General features: G+C 43.0%; 1 protein-coding gene across 1 annotated transcript in view; it reads left to right on the plus strand.

The window, feature by feature from the left end:
- The window catches only part of tnxbb (tenascin XBb), a gene marked incomplete at both ends in the record, with an annotated part of 99301 nt that extends 83215 nt beyond the window's left edge, over positions 1-16086 (plus strand). The window contains 8 exons of the mRNA XM_083645898.1: positions 3212-3354; positions 9914-10046; positions 11429-11580; positions 13083-13179; positions 13271-13426; positions 14028-14191; positions 14275-15096; positions 15988-16086. Of these exons, the coding sequence (XP_083502024.1) occupies positions 3212-3354; positions 9914-10046; positions 11429-11580; positions 13083-13179; positions 13271-13426; positions 14028-14191; positions 14275-15096; positions 15988-16086 (1766 nt within the window). The remainder of the gene's footprint in view (positions 1-3211; positions 3355-9913; positions 10047-11428; positions 11581-13082; positions 13180-13270; positions 13427-14027; positions 14192-14274; positions 15097-15987) is intronic.
- Positions 16087-20945: the final 4859 nt, after the last annotated feature.

The following is a 20945-nucleotide window of genomic DNA, read 5'->3' on the forward strand; positions in this document are numbered from 1 at the left end:
CCGTATAACTCTCCCAGAAAAGACATTTGTTGAAAACAATCCACTGTAAAGCTATAATATAATGCGACGAGCAACGGCCTGGAACAGAGGAAATAGGGGCATGTGCAATGCGTGATGCATTTGAATTTGATGGCTGCCCGTATTTGTTTGAGCCGGACAAACGTCATATATATTATATCACTTTTATTTTATTTTTATTTATTTATTTATTTAACCTTTATTTAACCAGGAAAGTCACATTGAGATTCAAAATCTCTTTTTCAAGAGAGACCTGTATGGGCTGATTTATGTGCCACCTCAAATTGAATTCGAATTGCTCAACTTGAATTCGAAATTTTGAATTTTTCAATTTGAATTGCTCTTTTTGAATTCGAAATTTTTCATTTTGAAATTGAATTGCTCTATTTGAATTCAAATTTTTTCATTTTGAAATTGAATTGCTCTATTTGAATTTGAATTGCTCTATTTGAATTCGAATTTTTTCATTTTGAAATTGAATTGCTGTTTTTTATTTTGAAATTTTTATTTTTTAATGTGAGTTGAAAAACTGAATCTGAATAGCATAATTTTAAACTGAATTTATTTGCTTTGAAATTATTCAGTTTCCACATTCCTATTTAAAAATTAAATTCAAAATTTTCAGAATCTTGTGTTCAAAAATTTCAACATGTGTGTGCGCCATCCGGGTCCTCAAGGAGGAAGAGGAGGAAGGAGGAAGAGCAATCGAGCGCTGATTGACCTAACTCCTTTTTGGCCGATGCACCACACACCCACTCCCGCTAGAACTATTTGGTCTTGTTGTATTCAGGTTCACTACAATCATAGAAGACCACTTTGAGTTGAACAAGGATGTTTATACAGTATATACACGAATCCTGCGAAGTCGCAGATGTAAACAAGCTGCCATTACTGCGGTGACCTACTGCGGTGGCTCCAGGGGGAAATACATGGCGCGCGCGTTTGAATGCAAGCTGTCCTCGAGTGTAGCCTTATATTTTTCTACATTTACATTTTTATTCAACGTTACTTTTGACAACGATGCCTAGGAAATCGGGAAGAAGCTGTGCCGTTATCAGCTGCCCCAACAGTAGTGGCAAACTTCAACTTTGGAAGAGAATAGAATGTGAAATAGCGTTACACAAGCCTTTACTAGCGTTAGCTACATGAAGAGTGCCCCTGTCTGAAACCATAACGTTACATAAACATACAAATATAGATTCCCTGGACGTGCAGAGGACCGAGCTGTTCGCCAGAGGTGGATCAAGAATATTAACAGAAAGGACTTTGTTCCAAATAACAACAGCACGGTAGGTTTTGGTGTAACAGTCGTAAATCGCTAACGTTATTTCACCTCATAATGAGTAGCATGCAGCTGCAGCTGCCTAAGCTAACAGTGATTATGACATGGGTTATGTCAACATTATGATGGTTGTTGATGGACTGTGAATATCGGACAGGTGCTTTCAGAATGATGTGTTCATCATCTGGTAGATTGTGCAATATTTGGCCAACCCATCCCGAGCTCAGGTAATTTTGACCCTCGATGAGAGACCTGTAGTTGGCATTCTGTTGCTCATCACAAGCCAGGCGATTAATAAAATGCTCTTGAATGCCTATAAAAACACAAATTCGTATTGTTTTAATTTTTACTAATGTAATTGGTGTGCAATGACATGCAACTTGATTGTTTATGCTAGCTAGCTAGTTACAGTAACGTTAACATTAGCATGTTTACACATAGCGTCACTTGAAATGCGGCTCGTTAAGTGGTATTTTTTCCGCTATTTATAATTTGAATAATTACTATCCCCATCCATAATAAGGTCCTACCTTCATCAGTAACTTGGGGCCACTGTCTCACGTCATCAATCCAGCTCATGACGCTCATGATGCTGTGATTCATTTGGCATAGCGTGACTGCAGTCTGCAGCAGGCAGCAGCACAGTCTAGCTGCGGGGACCTGCCCCCGCAGTCATGGCGTCCCCACTAGATGGCGGCCTACACAAATTGGCTGTAGGATTCGTGTATATTATACTGTATAAACATCCTTGTTCAACTCAAAGTGGTCTTCTATGATTGTAGCGAACCTGAATACAACAAGACCAAATAGTTCTAGCGGGAGTGGGTGTGTGGTGCCTCGGCCAAAAAGGAGTTAGGTCAATCAGCGCTCGATTGCTCTTCCTTCTTCCTCCTCTTCCTCCTTGAGGACCCGGATGGCGCACACACATGTTGAATTTTTTGAACACAAGATTCTGAAAATTTTGAATTGAATTTTGAAATAGGAATGTGGAAACTGAATAATTTCAAAGCAAATAAATTCAGTTTAAAATTATGCTATTCAGATTCAGTTTTTCAATTCACATTAAAAAATAAAAATTTCAAAATAAAAAACAGCAATTCAATTTCAAAATGAAAAAATTCGAATTCAAATAGAGCAATTCAATTTCAAAATGAAAAAATTCAAATTCAAATAGAGCAATTCAATTTCAAAATGAAAAATTTCGAATTCAAAAAGAGCAATTCAAATTGAAAATTCAAAATTTCGAATTCAAGTTGAGCAATTCGAATTCAATTTGAGGTGGCACATAAATCAGCCCATAGACCTGTCCAAGGCAGGCGGCAGAAACGAATACCAACAAATTACACAAATTTCACTATTTATGCTGCAAACATGTTTTTGGTAAAGGGAGACTTGTGGGTACCCATAGAACCCACTCTCATTCACTTATCTTGAGGTGAGAGGTCAACGGACCCCTCTGAAAAGGGCCATCTCCGTTTTTCCCTCATCAAAATTTTGCTGAACTTTGGAGCGTTATTTAGCCCTCTGCTTGAGCACCCTCCTCCTCCCTCGGGAGCGTAGGTAAATACAGCGTTCATTTTCTCATTGTCTCTATGATATAATAAGGATATGAGCTGCTGCCTGGCAGAAAATAAGCTATTTACAGGATGTAAATATATGCTTTGCAGTTGCCCCTATACGGCCTCTGTTCCAGGCAGTTTCGTGGTGCATTATATCTTTATACAGAGTTGTTTTGAGAAAGTAATGTTCTGGGTGAGTAGTATAACATAAACTAAACCTAACATAAAAAAAATAAAAAATAAACTATTTTAAGACCATCCACTCACTAAAACCATCTGCAAATAACCATTACTGTAAAATCATTATAACTCAAAAACTTAAATCCACTGTTTGACCTTTGACCCTTTCCAGGGTCTGGGAGACTTGGCGAGGGGCCACGAGACCTCCAGGCCAGCCGGGTGACGCCTCGCACCGCGCTGTTGTCATGGAAACCGCCCTTGACGGCCGTGGGCAGCTACAGGCTGACCTATCAGACAGAGGGTCAGGAAATTAAGGTGAGAAATGTTTTGCGTGAAACGTGAAATTCATCAGTGAAAAAGAACAAAAATCATCTGTGAAATCTGCTTTCCGTGATATTACCCGAAACCTTAACCAATCATCACTCCTCGTGCCTCGGGTTGTGTTTAGCTATGAGGAGTGATGATTGGTTGGGTTTAGGCATGCGATGGGTTGGGTTTAGGCATGATGAGTGATGATTGGTTAAAGTTAGGGTAAAGGTAAGCCAATCAGAGGCAAACTAGGGTCTAGTCTCATCCCCCTGCTATCCTGCATTTCAGAAATTTTACGACCCGGCAGGTTTTTTTCCCGACATCTTGCCGCTTGACTTGACATAGAAGGTGACAGTTGAATTCCTGGTTCTTGCTCTCAGTCTCCACAGGAAGTAAGAGTTGACTTCCTGGTTCTTGCTCTCCACAGGAAGTGAGAGTTGACTTCCTGGTTCGTGCCCTCCACAGGAGGTGACAGTTGACTTCCTGGTTCTTGCTCTCCACAAGAAGTGAGAGTTGACTTTCTGGTTCGTGCCCTCCACAGGAAGTGAGAGTTGACTTCCTGGTTCTTGCTCTCCACAGGAAGTGAGAGTTGACTTCCTGGTTCTTGCTCTCCACAGGAGGTGACAGTTGACTTCCTGGTTACTTCCTAGCCTCCTTGCTAACTCCAGGCCATCTTTAAACCGAAACTTTGTTTTTAAGAAATACAGGAATCCAGCTTTTAAGAAATACCGGACTAAAATCTTCAGGACTCTAAACCACGCTAAGGTAGTATGGGACCCCCGTTCTAAGCCGAGAGGGCTCTTATGTGCTCACTTAAACATACGTAGCATGGTACCTAAACGCGAACAGATTGAACATTTACTTGACAACTCAAACATTGACGTACTATGCTTAACAGAAACGTGGTTGTCTAACTCCTCTCCTGAAGCTGCTGTCCTTGTACGGCATTATAATGTGTTTAGACAGGACAGGACCAGGTAAAGGGGGGGGAGGGTATTAGTCTATATTAAAGATTCACTAAAATGCTGCCAGCTAAGCCAACCCAGTGATTGCAGTATCGAGTCTGTCAGTGTGAGGATCACACTATCTGCCGAAATGTCCTTTGTTTTGGTATGTTTATACCGCCCTCCCTCTGCCAAAGCTGATTTTTTATTACAACTAAAAACTATTTTAAGCCAATATGCCGATCACTCTGAGACTATATCGATTGGGGACCTAAACGTAAATTGGGACGTGAAAAAAGAAAGAAAAAACCTAAAAAAAACGATGGATGATTTAAACCTGTCCCAGCTGATTGAACAGCCCACGAGAATTACCAACATCTCTAAAACTAGAATTGACTTGCTGTTCACGAATAAACCTGACAGAATTACCTCCACCCATAACCTCCTGACTGGCCTGTCAGATCACAACATGATTCTTTTTTCTAGAAAACTAACTAACTCTCGTTTTTCCAAATCCTTCCTTAAACGTGCCAAATCGACACCTCTTTCTGAATTTATACCAAAAAGCCAACAATTACACCTGGCCTCAGCCCTGCATGACTACAACTGGGATGAAAACATTCTAACATGTACAAACACTGAGACGGGTTGTGATCTGTTCCACAAGTCAGTACAGGAGGTCATAGCCCCTTTCACCAGCAGGGGGGGTGGTAGGTCAAAGAAGGGCTTCTCTCTGCCGTGGGTCACGGCTGACTGTAGGGAACTGATGTCCACTAGGGACTCTCTCTTAAAACAGTCTCTCAAATCAGGCCTGAGCACCGACAGACTGAAGTTTACATCTTGTAGGAATAAAGTCACCCTAACACTGCGGAAAGCTAAAGTCAATTTTTTTTTGCAAATCATTGAGAATGCACATGGAAATAGCAAAATCATCTGGCAGAATATTAACAAATGACTGGGCCGTAAATGCAATCAGGACAAGGATCTGGAGCTCACCATAAACAACACACTAGTGAGGGATCCCACTACACTGGCATCTGGCTTAAACCACTTCTTTATTGAGTCAGTAAATGACATAGCCCAGCTCTTTCCCCCTCCTGATTGCTTGGACAGCCCTGTCAACCCCTCTCACCAAATCTTTGAGCTCACAGAAATAACTGACTTAGAAGTTGCCAAAATTATAGTTGGCCTAAGGAACTCCAACACCAACTTTATCAAAGAGCATAAAGACGCTCTGGTCCGCCCTATCACCCACCTGGTCAATCTGTCTATTAAACATGCAGTGGTTCCCTTGGTCTGGAAGATGGCTGTAGTCACCCCAATTTTTAAAGCTGGGAAAAAAACTGATATGTCTAATTATAGACCGATAAGCATTTTACCGATCATCTCAAAAATAGCTGAGAAATGGGTTGCTAAGCTTTTGGTTGAACATCTCAGCAACGAACACCCTCTGCTGCATCCCATGCAATTTGGTTTTCGGGCCCATCACTCGACCGAGACGGCCATTTCTGTTCTAGTTGAAAAAATCAAGGGGCTTCTTGACTGCAATGCTTGTGTCGGTGCTGTCTTCTTAGACTTAAAGAGAGCATTTGACACGGTGAACCACCAAGTCCTTCTGTCCAGATTAACTCACTTCAACTTCTCCAATGATGCACTGAACTGGTTTAAATCTTATTTAGCCAACAGAACACAACGTGTAATGGTAGATGGGGCCAAGTCCTCCTATTTGGAGTGTCCAGTGGGCGTTCCCCAAGGGTCGGTCCTTGGACCACTTCTTTTCTCATTATTCATTAATAATTTGCCGTATTTCTGTTCAAATCTGCACTCCCAGATGTATGCGGATGATGCAGTAATTTTCACCCCTGCCAAAAACATCGTGGAGGCCTCTCGCCTCCTAACATCTGCTGCATCTGAGGTACAGAATTGGCTCTTCAAATCCTGCCTTTTACTAAACACCAAGAAAACGGTTTGCATGATGTTCACCAAACGTCCTCATGCAGCAACCCGCTCGAATGTTTTCTTTAATGATGTTGAACTGGAATTAGTATCAGAATTTAAATACCTAGGTGTGATATTAGACCCCACACTGACCTTTAAGAACCAGGTCAAAAAGGTAGCTAACTCGGTAAAATTCAACCTGCTCAACTTCAAACACATTAGACACAGCGGGCTCTATTCTCCCACAGGCCATCGGCGCTATTACGGGCCTTAACCGCAAAAAAACGTGCCTTGCGCCTGTTTCGGCAAGATAGCAATAGGCTTTAGGCTGCCAAATGCGCTTTAGGCCGAATGGGCGTGGCGCAGTCCCAAAGTGGGCGTGTCGGCGCTAAATACCAGCCTAGTCATATCTTGGGAGCTGGCCTACATTTAGCGCTTTGCGCTTTTCAAAAGCAGGCCTATTCTTTGCCTTCACTGCTTCTTCTCTGTCACCCTTCTCTCTCTCTCTCTCTGAGTTCCCAGCATGCATTGTGTTTCTTCATTTCGCTACTAAATAGCCACCAAATGAGCCAAAATAGATATAAAAGGTAGTTCTAAATTAATGTGTAATGGTAACACAGCCTGCCATTGTCAACATTTCAATATTGGACCAAATAAAACCTCGAAATGAAAACACCACCCTATGTGAAACATATATGTCCTCCTGGGCATATATATACCCCTTGTCGAGTTAACGTGATTTAGAGAAGTAACAGCGGAACGCGCTTCGGAACGCGCTTCTAATGGCATCTGCTATACTGTGATGTCCGTCCAATAACTTGGCCCTATTTCACATTTAGTTTTACAATAAAAACACATTTATGCAATGACTTGACATAATGTAGGGTATATTTATGTGCATCATCCTTCCTGCAGCAGGCGAGAGAAAATGATATCTTTCTGGACAAACTTTCACCAATCTAATAGGCTATATTTTTCTAGCTGATGCATAGAACATTATTTTCACTTTGATCTTGCTATAGTGTAGCGTATTTACATGCTTGCAGTATTGAAACTGCAGTTAGATTGGTTTGAGAAGCATAATAATATGGAATAATAGCCTATAATGCAGACAGACAGGCTGGATGAAGGGAGGGGGGGGGGGCAGAGCGTTTGGCTTTCGTCTGGTTTTGCGGGATCACTGGAATTGGAGCTAAAAAGGCAAGCGTGCGATTCGTTTATTGCACTTATCCAATGAGCATGACGGTGCATAATTTTACGCCTAAAAGGCGTGGTTGTAATGCTTTGGGCTGCATCTAGCGCCAGCACGACGATATCAAGTGCGCCTTTCCACGCCCACTGCTTTGATCTGCGCCTGCCGCTCGGCCTAGAAACTGCGCCGATGCAACGATAGGGGCCAGCATGTCTGTCGGTTCTGCCAGGACATTCCTACATGCCATGATATTTTCTCACCTGGACTACTGTGTGACCAGCTGGTCTCTCACATCCACATCCACACTCAAACCACTTGAGTCACTCTATAAGAGAGCACTAAAAGTATTTGATAAAAAACCCTGTTCCTACCACTATTGCAACATCCTGGTCAAACACAATCTACTAAGCTTCAATATCTTCATTTCCTTTAAATATGCATGCACCATTTTCAAGGTACTAAATGGCCTTGCCCCACCCCCGATAAATGAGTACATCAATCAAAGACCTGTAACTGGATCCACAACCAGAACCACCAGAGCCTCAATCAGAGGCGATTGTGTGATCCCTTACAGGCGCACCACCTTTGGCCAGACAGTTCTGTCTGTCAAGGGTGGCAAACTCTGGAACTCAATTCCGTCGGCCATACGGGAATGCCCAACACTAGGCATGTTTAAGGGTCAAGTAAAGAGATGGCTAAAGTCCACTCAAATATGTACTCATCATTAGGGAATAGAACAGTATGTTTTATACTGTATGGATATGTGTGTTGTATATTCTCTGTACTTTTTATTTGTTTATCTTATATCTGTTTGAGGAAGTCTTCTTTGTAGATCTTACTTTTTAGCTGGTTGTTGATCCCAAACTCAGGTTTTAGTATTAGACTGTATATTCCTGTATATTTTGTACTTTGCACTTTGCACTTAGTTATGTAGAGCCCTTTCGCACTTTGCACTTTGCATTGTGCTCACATTTTAAATATGTTTCGCTGCACTAAGTTACTTTTCCCCCTATCAGGACCATTTTTTGCATACTTGCACTTTGTATTGTGTTTACATTTCGAATATATTTTTGTTGCACTATGTTACTTTTTACCCCTACCAGGATTCTAAGCCTGTATCATCTGGCAGGGGGACTAACAATGGAAACCAGTCCTGTGACTGTAATTGTCGTGCATTTACATTTTTTTGAAATGTTCATTAATGTACACCTGTCCCCTATCGAACAAATAAAGGAATTGAATTGAATTGAATTGAATGGTTCTTGCTCTCCACGGGAAGTGGCAGTTGACTTCCTGGTTCGTGCCCTCCACAGGAAGTGAGAGTTGACTTCCTGGTTCTTGCTTTCCACAGGAAGTGAGAGTTGACTTCCTGGTTCTTGCTCTCCACAGGAGGTGACAGTTGACTTCCTGATTCTTGCTCTCCACGGGAAGTGGCAGTTGACTTCCTGGTTCTTGCTCTCCACAGGAAGTGAGAGTTGACTTCCTGGTTCTTGCTTTCCACAGGAAGTGAGAGTTGACTTCCTGGTTCTTGCTCTCCACACGAAGTGAGAGTTGACTTCCTGGTTCTTGCTCTCCACACGAAGTGAGAGTTGACTTCCTGGTTCGTGCCTTCCACAGGAAGTGAGAGTTGACTTCCTGGTTCTTGCTTTCCACAGGAAGTGAGAGTTGACTTCCTGGTTCTTGCTCTCCACAGGAGGTGACAGTTGACTTCCTGATTCTTGCTCTCCACGGGAAGTGGCAGTTGACTTCCTGGTTCTTGCTCTCCACAGGAAGTGAGAGTTGACTTCCTGGTTCTTGCTCTCCACAGGAAGTGAGAGGTGACTTCCTGGTTCTTGCTCTCCACACGAAGTGAGAGTTGACTTCCTGGTTCTTGCTTTCCACAGGAAGTGAGAGTTGACTTCCTGGTTCTTGCTCTCCACACGAAGTGAGAGTTGACTTCCTGATTCTTGCTCTCCACGGGAAGTGGCAGTTGACTTCCTGGTTCTTGCTCTCCACAGGAAGTGAGAGTTGACTTCCTGGTTCTTGCTTTCCACAGGAAGTGAGAGTTGACTTCCTGGTTCTTGCTCTCCACACGAAGTGAGAGTTGACTTCCTGGTTCTTGCTCTCCACACGAAGTGAGAGTTGACTTCCTGGTTCGTGCCTTCCACAGGAAGTGAGAGTTGACTTCCTGGTTCTTGCTTTCCACAGGAAGTGAGAGTTGACTTCCTGGTTCTTGCTCTCCACAGGAGGTGACAGTTGACTTCCTGATTCTTGCTCTCCACGGGAAGTGGCAGTTGACTTCCTGGTTCTTGCTCTCCACAGGAAGTGAGAGTTGACTTCCTGGTTCTTGCTCTCCACAGGAAGTGAGAGGTGACTTCCTGGTTCTTGCTCTCCACACGAAGTGAGAGTTGACTTCCTGGTTCGTGCCCTCCACGGGAAGTGGCAGTTGACTTCCTGGTGCTTGCTCTCCACAGGAAGTGACAGTTAACTTCCTGGTTCTTCCTCTCCACAGGAAGTGACAGTTGACGGCGCGGTGACGGGGCACAAGCTGACCCGGCTTCACCCCGGCGCCACGTACAACGTCCAGCTGCAGGCGGAGCGAGGGAGACACTTCGCCGCCGCCATCGCTACAGAGTTCACCACAGGTAACACATCGCTACAGAGTTCACCACAGGTAACACATCGTTACAGAGTTCACCACAGGTAACACATCGCTACAGAGTTCACTACAGGTAACACATCGCTACAGAGTTCACTACAGGTAACACATCGCTACAGAGTTCACCACAGGTAACACATCGCTACAGAGTTCACCACAGGTAACACATCGCTACAGAGTTCACTACAGGTAACACATCGCTACAGAGTTCACTACAGGTAACACATCGCTACAGAGTTCACCACAGGTAACACATCGCTACAGAGTTCACTACAGGTAACACATCGCTACAGAGTTCACCACAGGTAACACATCGCTACAGAGTTCACCACAGGTAACACATCGCTACAGAGTTCACCACAGGTAACACATCGCTACAGAGTTCACCACAGGTAACACGCGGCGTCACAGAGCTGGGCCTTATGGCTGCAAATCAATATTAGAGAGAAGCGTCTGCACATCCACTATGCAAACCAGGTGCTAGACTAACAAAGCTATACGTTGAAAAGAAAAAAGTCTGCACTCTGGAGCATACTTGAAGACTTGGAGTTTATTAACGTTTCGGTTCAACAACCTTCATCAGAATGAAGAATGAAGATTCTGATGAAGGTTGTTGAACCGAAACGTTAATAAACTCCAAGTCTTCAAGTATGCTCCAGAGTGCAGACTTTTTTCTTTTCAATGCAAATCAATATTACCATAATCAAAAGGATCTTTTTTTTATATTGATGTATAATATCACGATATGACTCACATAGGCTACGCAAAATCACATGTTAAATAATCAAAGTAAAGTTTGGATTAATTGACATGGGGTATGATATACTACTGTATTATCTACAGTAGATGGCAGTTGGTGGAGAAACAGAGAGTAGTCACAGCACGTAAAGCAAAGTGTACTGCTGTGAGTGGGGCCAGACGCAAAACCTAGAACCACCTGAACAAAGCAACATCAGTTTAAGTGCACGTTACATTAATGACCTTGCTGTCAAAGAGATCTTTCCTTTGGCACTACATCTTCTCAATGTGGTGTGTTCTATTCTATGCTATCCTGTGTTCTATTGTAGTGTGTTTTGTTCTGTTCTGGTCTAGTTTGCTCTCTTGTATTGTTTTATTGCATTCGATTCCATGGTATTAACAGGGGGACATCTGCAGCAGTTACTCTCTCTGTGGTTTGCTTTCCTCTGAGCTCATCGTCCAGTTGGCAGGAGGCAGCAGTCGGATCGCAGTGCAAAGTCGTTTTTTTGGAAACCAAAACATTTGGGAAAAATAAATCAGGAAGTGAGGGAGGGTTGGAATAATGGTAACGAGCACAATAAATAAAAGTGCGTTGTGTGTTCCGGTGTGTTCTGCTCTCCTCCTCCTCAGGCACGCTGCGGTTCCCCTTCCCCTCCGACTGCTCCCAGGAGCTGCTGAACGGCCTGGGGGAGTCCGGGGAGGTGGAGATCTTCCCCCAGGGGAAAGACGGCTCTCCTCTGATGGTCTACTGCGACATGGAGACCGACGGAGGAGGATGGACGGTGCGGTCATGACAAGTTTAGGACTGCTACTAACCATTATTTTCATTATCCATTAATTTTTTTTTTATCAATTATTTATTCGTTTAAATTTGTATTTACTTTTTTGTTTGCGGCAGTAAGGCCTAGTAACAGTAAGGCCTAGTAACAGCCAACGTCTGTGCCTCAAGGATCAATTCAACCCAGTAAAATCATTCAACAACAAAATAACAGGGCAACAACGAACAGTGACCCCCAGCACTTCCTGGCTCCTTCTCTCCAAAATAAAGCTACGGCTGAGCACTTCCAGACCATGTGTACAAAGGTTCCAGGGGTTGCCAGCAGGGGGCGTAATGTACAATTAGGACTTTGAGAAATATTCATCTGAAATAATTTAAGTCTCCATTAATCTGTCGACTAATCGATTAGTCGTTTTCACTTTTCCCCAAAGCCCAAGGTGACATCCTTAAATGTCTTCTTTTGTCCTAACCAACAGTCCACCAGTTGAAGATAATCGGTTTACTGTCATAGAAGACTCAATATACCAGAACATATTCACATTTAAGAAGCTGGAACGAGAGATTTTTAACATCAGATGATAGGATAAATGCAGCCGAAACCCTCAGCCCTATGCTGATGGAAGGACGGTGAAGTTTTTTAGTCCACAAAACATTTCAGTTTCACAGCAGTTTGGGTGTGACGTGTGACGTGGGACAGAATCAGAATCAGAATCAGAATCACTTTTATTGCCACAGTATGCAAGTTACATACGAGGAATTTGTCTTAGTGTCTGTATGCAGCGTAGCGGTCACATCAATGTACAGAGATAAGAAGTAGGAAGATAACTAAAGACAATCGCAAAGTTGCAAGTGCAATCAAATCGAATCAAATCGAGTAAATATATACAATATGTACATGAGTGGTGAAGTGTTCTGTGGATGATAAATATGAATTTACGTTGGATTTACATGAGATTTACAGACTGAGTTAAATAGATGTTAAATAGGCAGTGGATTTACATGAATTTACAGTCCCAGTTAGACAGGCATTAAATTAGATACAGTATGAGTTCCAGCTTTATGGCAGGGGGGGGGGGGGTTCAGTTGAGTTTAGGAGGAGGTAGTGAGTTTGTGTGTGTGTGGGGGGGGCGGGGGGGTTGTTGGTGAGGCCCTTGGCGGAAGGGGTTTCCGGGCCTTGTTGGTGAGGCTGATGGCGGTTGGGAAGAAGCTGGTCTTGTGGCGGGTGGTTCTGGTCTTGGGAGACCTCAGTCTCTTGCCGTGGGGGAGTGTCTTAAATAGTTTGTGGCCAGGGTGGGAGGGGTCAGCCATGATCTTGCGAGACCGCTTCAGTGTCCTGGCTGCGTGCAGGTCCTGGAGGGATGGCAGGTTGCATCCGATTATCCTCTCAGCGCAGTGGATGATGCGCTGAAGTCTGTTGATGTCTTTGAGAGTGGCAGCAGCATACCAGACGGTATGCTGCACAGACGTCACAGCAGGTTGCGCGTGATGTGGGTCTCCTGTGTGCAGGTGTTCCAGAGGAGGGAGAGCGGCGCGGTGGACTTCTTCAAAAGCTGGAAGGAGTACAGCCGAGGGTTTGGCAATCTGACCGGGGAGTTTTGGCTGGGTGAGAGAGTCACAGCTAACAAGCAACCAATAAAGAGAGGACTTTGGACTTGGCAGAATTAGAGATAACATGTTTGTCTCGCCCCCTGCAGGCAATGAAAACCTCCACAACCTCACAACTATGACCAAGATGATTCTGCGCATCGACATGCGAGCCGGAGACGAGTCGGTGTTCGCTAAATACTCCACTTTTCAGGTGGGGAAGAAGAACTACAAGCTGTCGGTGGCTGGCTACAGCGGGACGGCAGGTGAGTGCAAACTAAATGTGTCAAAGGTCTCCTGATGTCTGCACTCTCTGCAGGAAGCAACAGGAAATGTAGTCTTTAAGGTCCCAGGGGATCTGCGGGGTCTTGAAAAGAATTTGATAAATCAATAGGGGAAATTATGGCCCTTAATTCTCTAAAGTCAAGGTACAGAAGATTAGCCTGGGTAAACCCAGCCTCCACGTGACCTGCTCTCAGACCTGCTCTCAGTCACTAGAGCAGGTCTGAGAGCAGGTCAAGTGGAGGCTGGGTTTACCCAGGCTAACAGAAAATAGTTGCTATTTAGTGATGAATACAAAAAACATGAATAGGCTACTTAACTTGCTCCTGCAACCTGGTACCTCTTAGCCTTCACACGTGCATCATATTGGTGCAACTTTTACACTTTGCAAAGTCATCCTGTGGGCCGGATTGGACCCTCCGGTGGGCTGGTTCTGGCCCCCAGGCCGTATATTTGACACCCCTGCCCTGTAACCTATATTTCTTTGGAGAAATCACTGTGTGTCTCCTTCTCTCCTCTCCTCTCCTCTAATCTCTTCCCCTCTCCTCTCTGCCCTCTGTCTCCTCTCCTCTCTGTGGGTTTCAGGTGACTCCATGTCATACCACAACAACCGGCTGTTCTCCACTAAGGACCGGGACCTGCAGCCGTTCATCACACGCTGCGCCATGTCGTACCGCGGCGGCTGGTGGTACAAGAACTGCCATGAGGCCAACCTCAACGGTGTCTACGGCATCGACTTCAACCACCAGGTAACCTCACAGTGCAGCTTCATCTGATGAGCCAGCTCAAACCACCAGGTAACCTCACAGTGCAGCTTCATCTGATGATCCAGCTCAAACCACCAGGTAACCTCACAGTGCAGCTTCATCTGAAGAGCCAGCTCAAACCACCAGGTAACCTCACAGTGCAGCCTCATCTGATGAGCCAGCTCAAACCACCAGGTAACCTCACAGTGCAGCCTCATCTGATGAGCCAGCTCAAACCACCAGGTAACCTCACAGTGCAGCCTCATCTGATGAGCCAGCTCAAACCACCAGGTAACCTCACAGTACAGCCTCATCTGATGAGCCAGGTCAAACCACCAGGTAACCTCACAGTGCAGCTTCATCTGATGAGCCAGCTCAAACCACCAGGTAACCTCACAGTGAAACCTCATCTGATGAGACAGCTCAAACCACCAGGTAACCTCACAGTGCAGCCTCATCTGATGAGCCAGCTCAAACCACCAGGTAACCTTACAGTGCAGCTTCATCTGAATAGCCAGCTCAAACCACCAGGTAACCTTACAGTGCAGCCTCATCTGATGATCCAGCTCAAACCACCAGGTAACCTTACAGTGCAGCCTCATCTGATGAGACAGCTCAAACCACCAGGTAACCTTACAGTGCAGCTTCATCTGATGAGCCAGGTCAAACTTCCAGGTAACCTCACAGTACAGCCTCATCTGATGAGCCAGGTCAAACCACCAGGTAACCTCACAGTGCAGCTTCATCTGATGAGCCAGCTCAAACCACCAGGTAACCTCACAGTGAAACCTCATCTGATGAGACAGCTCAAACAACCAGGTAACCTCACAGTGCAGCCTCATCTGATGAGCCAGCTCAAACCACCAGGTAACCTCACAGTGCAGCCTCATCTGATGAGCCAGGTCAAAGTAGCATTGGCTAATTCAGTAATAATTGGTGGCTCAGTGGTGGTCCCTGGGCGCTGCACTGCGGCTGCCCACTGCTCCTAGTTCTAGGAAGGTTCCTACTAGTAGAGGATGGGTCAAATGCAGAGGATGAATTTCCCCATGGGGATAAATAAAGGATAATCCCTATTTGAAAATAGTGTCATGTCCATTTGAACGTCATAAATGTCTGCTGCGCAATGTGCGTATATAATAAAGGCCTTAAGAGTGTTTGTCGAGCACCACCGTCTGTGTGGCTGAAGATACTATGAAAGTGACAACAGAACGTTTTGTAACAATGTGAAATAAATAATGTGTCAAAATAAGACTTAACTATTTAGGAGTGATCATAATTTCACAGCATGTGATAGCTTCTCCTCAGAAGGGAGAATTAGAAGAACAACACTGGGTCACTCATATGGCTGAACTGTGTGATGTGTAACAAGCAACATTGTTTCCAATCTGACCGGTCCTCTGGCTTAATTGTCAAAGTTCATCATTCACTCAGCAACTCAGTTGAAGTGCACTGCACCCACCTTGTGGCAGGAAACAGTATAGCAGTGACTATATTCATCATTTGGAATTGGTGGCTGCCTCCCAGCCCTACAATGTGATTTGTAATCAGACGGTAACCCCGTATCCTGCAGGACAACCTGTGGAAGCTCTAAAGTTACAGTGTGGAAAATGTTATACAGATCAACCCTACTCAGGAGTCATGTGTCTGTCTGTCTGTCTGTCTGTCTGTCTGTCTGTCTGTCTGTCTGTCTGTCTGCCTGTCTGTCTCTCTGTCTGTCTGTCTGTCTGCCTGTCTGTTTGTCTGTCTGTCTGTCTGTCTGTCTGTCTGTCTGTCTGTCTGTCTGTCTGTCTGTCTGTCAGGGGATCATCTGGACCTCCTGGAAGGGAGTACAGGTCTCCATCCCCTTTGTCGAGATGAAGATGAGGCCAGCAGCCTTCACCCCACCAGCCCGAGGATGAGAGACCTACGGAGGGAGAGAGAGAGAGAGAGACACACTTTCTTCTTGAACACAAAGGCTTATGAACATGTATGAACTTACAAACACACGCGTGCACGGGAGTGTGGACAGCCGTGTGGGAATGCATGTGCAAACACACACACACACACACACACACATACACACACACACACACACACACAGGCACACAGCTCACTGAACACACACACACACACACACAAGTTCCAGGTGTTTAACAGGAGTCTTGCTCCCACAAGAAGACATATTTTCATATGTATAGTGGACAGTTATCAGTATGTTACTGTAGATTGTACAGTTTGTAAGATGCCCTTGTTTTTATAATGAGCTCTCTGTAGCAGCGCTGCCAAAGTGTTCTGATGTTCCACAGAGCCAACCTGCTTATCAACACACTCTACAGAGATGTTGGCAAAGTTCAAATCATCCAAACAGGTGCTGGACTCGAGTCAGACTCAAGTCACTGTTTTAAATGCTTGAGACCTGACTTGGTGCATGAAGAGAAGACTTGAGACTTGACTCTGACTTGTACTTTGACGACTTGAAAAAAAGTTTCCTAAGTCTCGACTTGAGATCTTGTGTTTGCATAAATGACTTGGATCAAGAGTGATGAGATTTGTTCCAGCCGACGACTGAATTTAAATTGTGTTTTCTGAATTTTTATGGAATGATTGAATTTATTATAAATATAAAGTTAAAACTGATTATAGAAATCAAATTCATGATGCTCTTCTGGTTTTTTATCCTTTTAAACCCATATTGCATTGAAAAGGCCTAGATCAGGGGTTCCCAACCTTTTTTGGCTTGTGACCCTACTTTGACATCACAAAAATCTAGGGACCTTCAAATTCCAGTACAACACCATCGATAATATCATCAGTGACATCGCCAGTATATAGTATGCTTCTTTTTTCCTGCAGAAGTCTGACTTTAATCTAAGAATTCTGACTTTAATCTAAAAATCCTTACTTTTTTCTCAAAATACTGACAGTAACTCGGAATTCTGACTTTATTCTCAGAATCCTGATTTAAAGTTATACTCTCAAAGATTTTAATAAAAAAAAACAATGTTGATTGAGGCTATGGTCCATTGAAGCCTTTGCAGTATATAGTGAGTGACAGAGTGACATGTATGTGACATTAGTAATGTCACATAATGCAACACTGTTTGGATGTCACCTGCAATTACCATTCACCGCCATAGGTGTCACCAAAGAGAATACAACTGAAATCAGAGATTATCACTTTAAACATATCTATGCTTTAAACACCGAACTAAAAAAAATAATCACAAGTGACCCTAATCATCATCAGTAGTATTAAATTGTGTGTGGTGTTAAAAAAAAATACAGGCGACCCTATTTGAATTCCAGGCCACCCCACTTAGGGTCGTGACCCTATAAGGTTGGGAACCACTGGCCCCTAGATATTTAGTTTTCTGAAATATGTTAAATTGATACTGGACCCTTTACTTGATTTGTTCTGTTTGACTTGACATTAATGACATGGGCTTGACTTGGTCATCTACATTTAGACTTGAGACTTGACTCGAGACTGACTTGAGACTGACTTGGTACTTGTGCAGAGTGGACTTGGTCAGACCTCTGTATCCAAAAGGTGAAACATTTCAGCGCTCGGTCTCGTCCGTTGTGTCGACGTTTCTCACCATAGACTTTTTCACCGAGTCGTCAACACGCTAAACGAGCGGAGGTGTGACTTTGTCTGTGGCACTTAAAGGGACACGCCCAAATTTGAGGAGATTTGCCTATTTGCCATATTCTTGATAGTAATATGACACGATAGATGCCCCTCTCTTCTTTGTGCGTGCAGTAGAAAAGAAGCTACGCGCCCCTCCTGCTAGTTAGCTTAGCACAATGACTGGTAGTCTGCGGTATCGGGTAGCCTACCCCATTAAGTCACCAAATACACATTCCAACAGCGCCAAAACGCTCTCATGCACTCTTATGTATATGTTGTGACTCGTGCATTCACCACGTTATGAAATAATAACATAGAATTACGAGACATAATTTACAAAGCAAATACATACAGAAAGTACTTTCCTGAATAAGCATCGAGTAATAAACATTTGTCTACCTGCAGAAACTCCGCCCCCCCGCCAGCTGGTATGACTCGTTAACGCTCGTTAAGGCCACCCTCAAGCAGAACACAGCTGTTCACTTCCGCATCGCAAATGTCCAGAATGAGGTGTTCTGCATCATTCTGACACAGAAGTGCTGGAATAAAGTGCAGAGCTCTCGCCGCAGGAAAACATGAAGACAAGGTCACCAACATTGTAATGATACAAAGTGGGTTGAAAATCGATAAAGCCTTCTTTTAACAGGGGTAGGCTAGCCCGTTGCGCAGACTACCAGTCATTGTGCTAAGCTAACTAGCAGGGGGGTGCGTAACTTATTTTCTACTGCACGCACAGAGAAGAGAAGGACATCTATCTTCTCATCTTATTATCGAGTACATGGGCGAATCTCCCAAAATGTGGGCGTGTCCCTTTAAGTCCAATTTTGTCTTCCGGAGGGTCGACGGACCAAAACTTGAGCAGCGTCTTTGCTATTCATTGTGTTTGATCAAATGTCTTTTTATGAAGCAGGACTGAGCAGAGCCAGTGGCCACTATATGATAACAACACTATCAGATTATAAAGACCATCATCGCTTTTCAGGTGCTAAGAAAAACCACCACATGTTCATGTTTTGTGAGCGAGTTACAAAACAGACAGAAGAGAAGATCTCAGAGTGATTTTGAACCTTTTGGGGGCACACGAGATTCTGCGGGGACAAAATGTGCTCTAACGCCTCATTATAAGCTGTAAAATATACCCTGTGCTCTTCCCCTACCAGGACGGTACAGTAGCCTACCATGGTTCAGCTACCGACATCCTCTTACTGTCTGTCCTGTGTCCGTTTGTCCTCTTTTTGTACATCATTTATTTTATTTTTTTATTCTCTGTTTTTGTTGCTCCAGTAATAAAATGACTGAAAATGGTGCTTGTTGTTTAAATCCTTCAAAAAAATACACTGTCATTGTTGTTGTTTGGTTTCTACAGGTGTTTTACTGCTGAAGTGTCTCAAAATGACTGCTATCACACATATCTGATTTATATACGCAGTGGTTTTCAAAGTGGGGGCCGGGGCCCCTGGGAGGCCGCCAGGGGGCACTAGGGGGGCCTCAGCAAATTGATGAAAATGCAAAAAAGAAATGGGGAAGGAAATAATAACAGAATATTGAATATGAAGAAATATTGAATAGAAGTAATGAGTAGAGATTCGAGATACAAGTGTAATTATTAGGTTATTACATTAATAAAAGTAAGGACATATATTCTGAAGTTGATGTGATTTTTGACATTGTAGTATTGTCAATGGGTTTTAAAAGAGAGCTTGCAATAGGGGGGCCGCAGCCAAAGGCTAATGGTATTTGGGCGGCGTTGACATTGAAAAGTTTGGGAACCCCTGACAGTAGCCTACCTCTAGCTTAAGATGACATAATATGTCACTAGGCTATGTCTTTTTCCAGTCAAAACAGATAGGGAATAAAACATTTTGAAAGCAGGGTTTGGTGGTTTTATCACTGAAACAAACGGTTTCACAACCAATCAACAGTTATATTGTAGGTTAAATAGTTAAAATAGCCTGTAAAGTCTGTGGGAAATTATGTGAAGCGGTCTTCAGTTTAATATCTCAATTAGCCACTAGAGCGAGCTCTAGCCTCACTTAGTAACCTACTACATCTCCTACTAACTTCATTAGTCTCCCACTCCTTACTACAACTAAAATAACATTATATATATATATATATATATATAGAGAGAGAGAGAGCCTATATATATATATATATATATATATATATATATATATATATATATATATATATATATATATATATATATATATATATATATATATATATATATATATATATATATATATATATATGTAGGCCTATAGGCTCTCTCTCTCTCTATATATATATATATATAGGCTCTATATATAGGCTCTCTCTCTCTCTCTCTCTATATATATATAGGCTATATATATATATATATATATATATATATATATATATATATATATATATATATATATATATATATATATATATATATATATATATATATATATATATATATACAGTTCATTCACACTAAATAGGCTACTACACACTCCTGCTGAGATGAGAATTGTGTATTTTACAACATCTGAGGCATAAAATAAATTCTAAATAAAGTTTGGTGAATGTTGGAGCTGATCTGTTGATTTGTTGTAGTCATATCGCATTTAGGGCCGTTTTCAAAAGTTAGATTTTGTTAAAGTTAAATGTAGCCTAATGACATCACCATTGACCTAAAGCTGAGCCGACATTTTAGGCAGAGCATCTGAATCCATGTTGAAAGCGACAGAGACAAAATGTGACTACACTGCAAAAAATAGCCATAGCCTATTACAAGCAAATTCTGGTGAGCCTTACAATTTAACTTTTACGCAAGTGAGAGAACAGAGACAGTTGGGTGAGATGTAGAGGTGTAACTTGTTTCCCCTAAAGAAATCAGCTTGCTCTATGAATTTTCCTGAATTAAATGTAATTTTCCACAAACAAGGGCTGAGATCTGCTTTGTTTTAAGCCATAGATGTTTTTTTCTAGACGTTTCTGAAACAAATGAAATTCTACTGGGGGCGAGAAGTGGAATCTTACACTTTTGAAGCATCTATCAGTTTTTCTCAAGACAAAATAAATCCTATTTAAAATGAATAACACTCTAAACGACTTGTTCAGACGGACATGTTTTGCAGTGTGCGGGTCGAGGCCATCCATCTTGATGTTGAAGTA

This window comes from Poromitra crassiceps (genome assembly GCF_964638095.1).
Source record: "Poromitra crassiceps genome assembly, chromosome: 11".
NCBI classification, from domain to species: Eukaryota; Metazoa; Chordata; class Actinopteri; order Beryciformes; family Melamphaidae; genus Poromitra; species Poromitra crassiceps.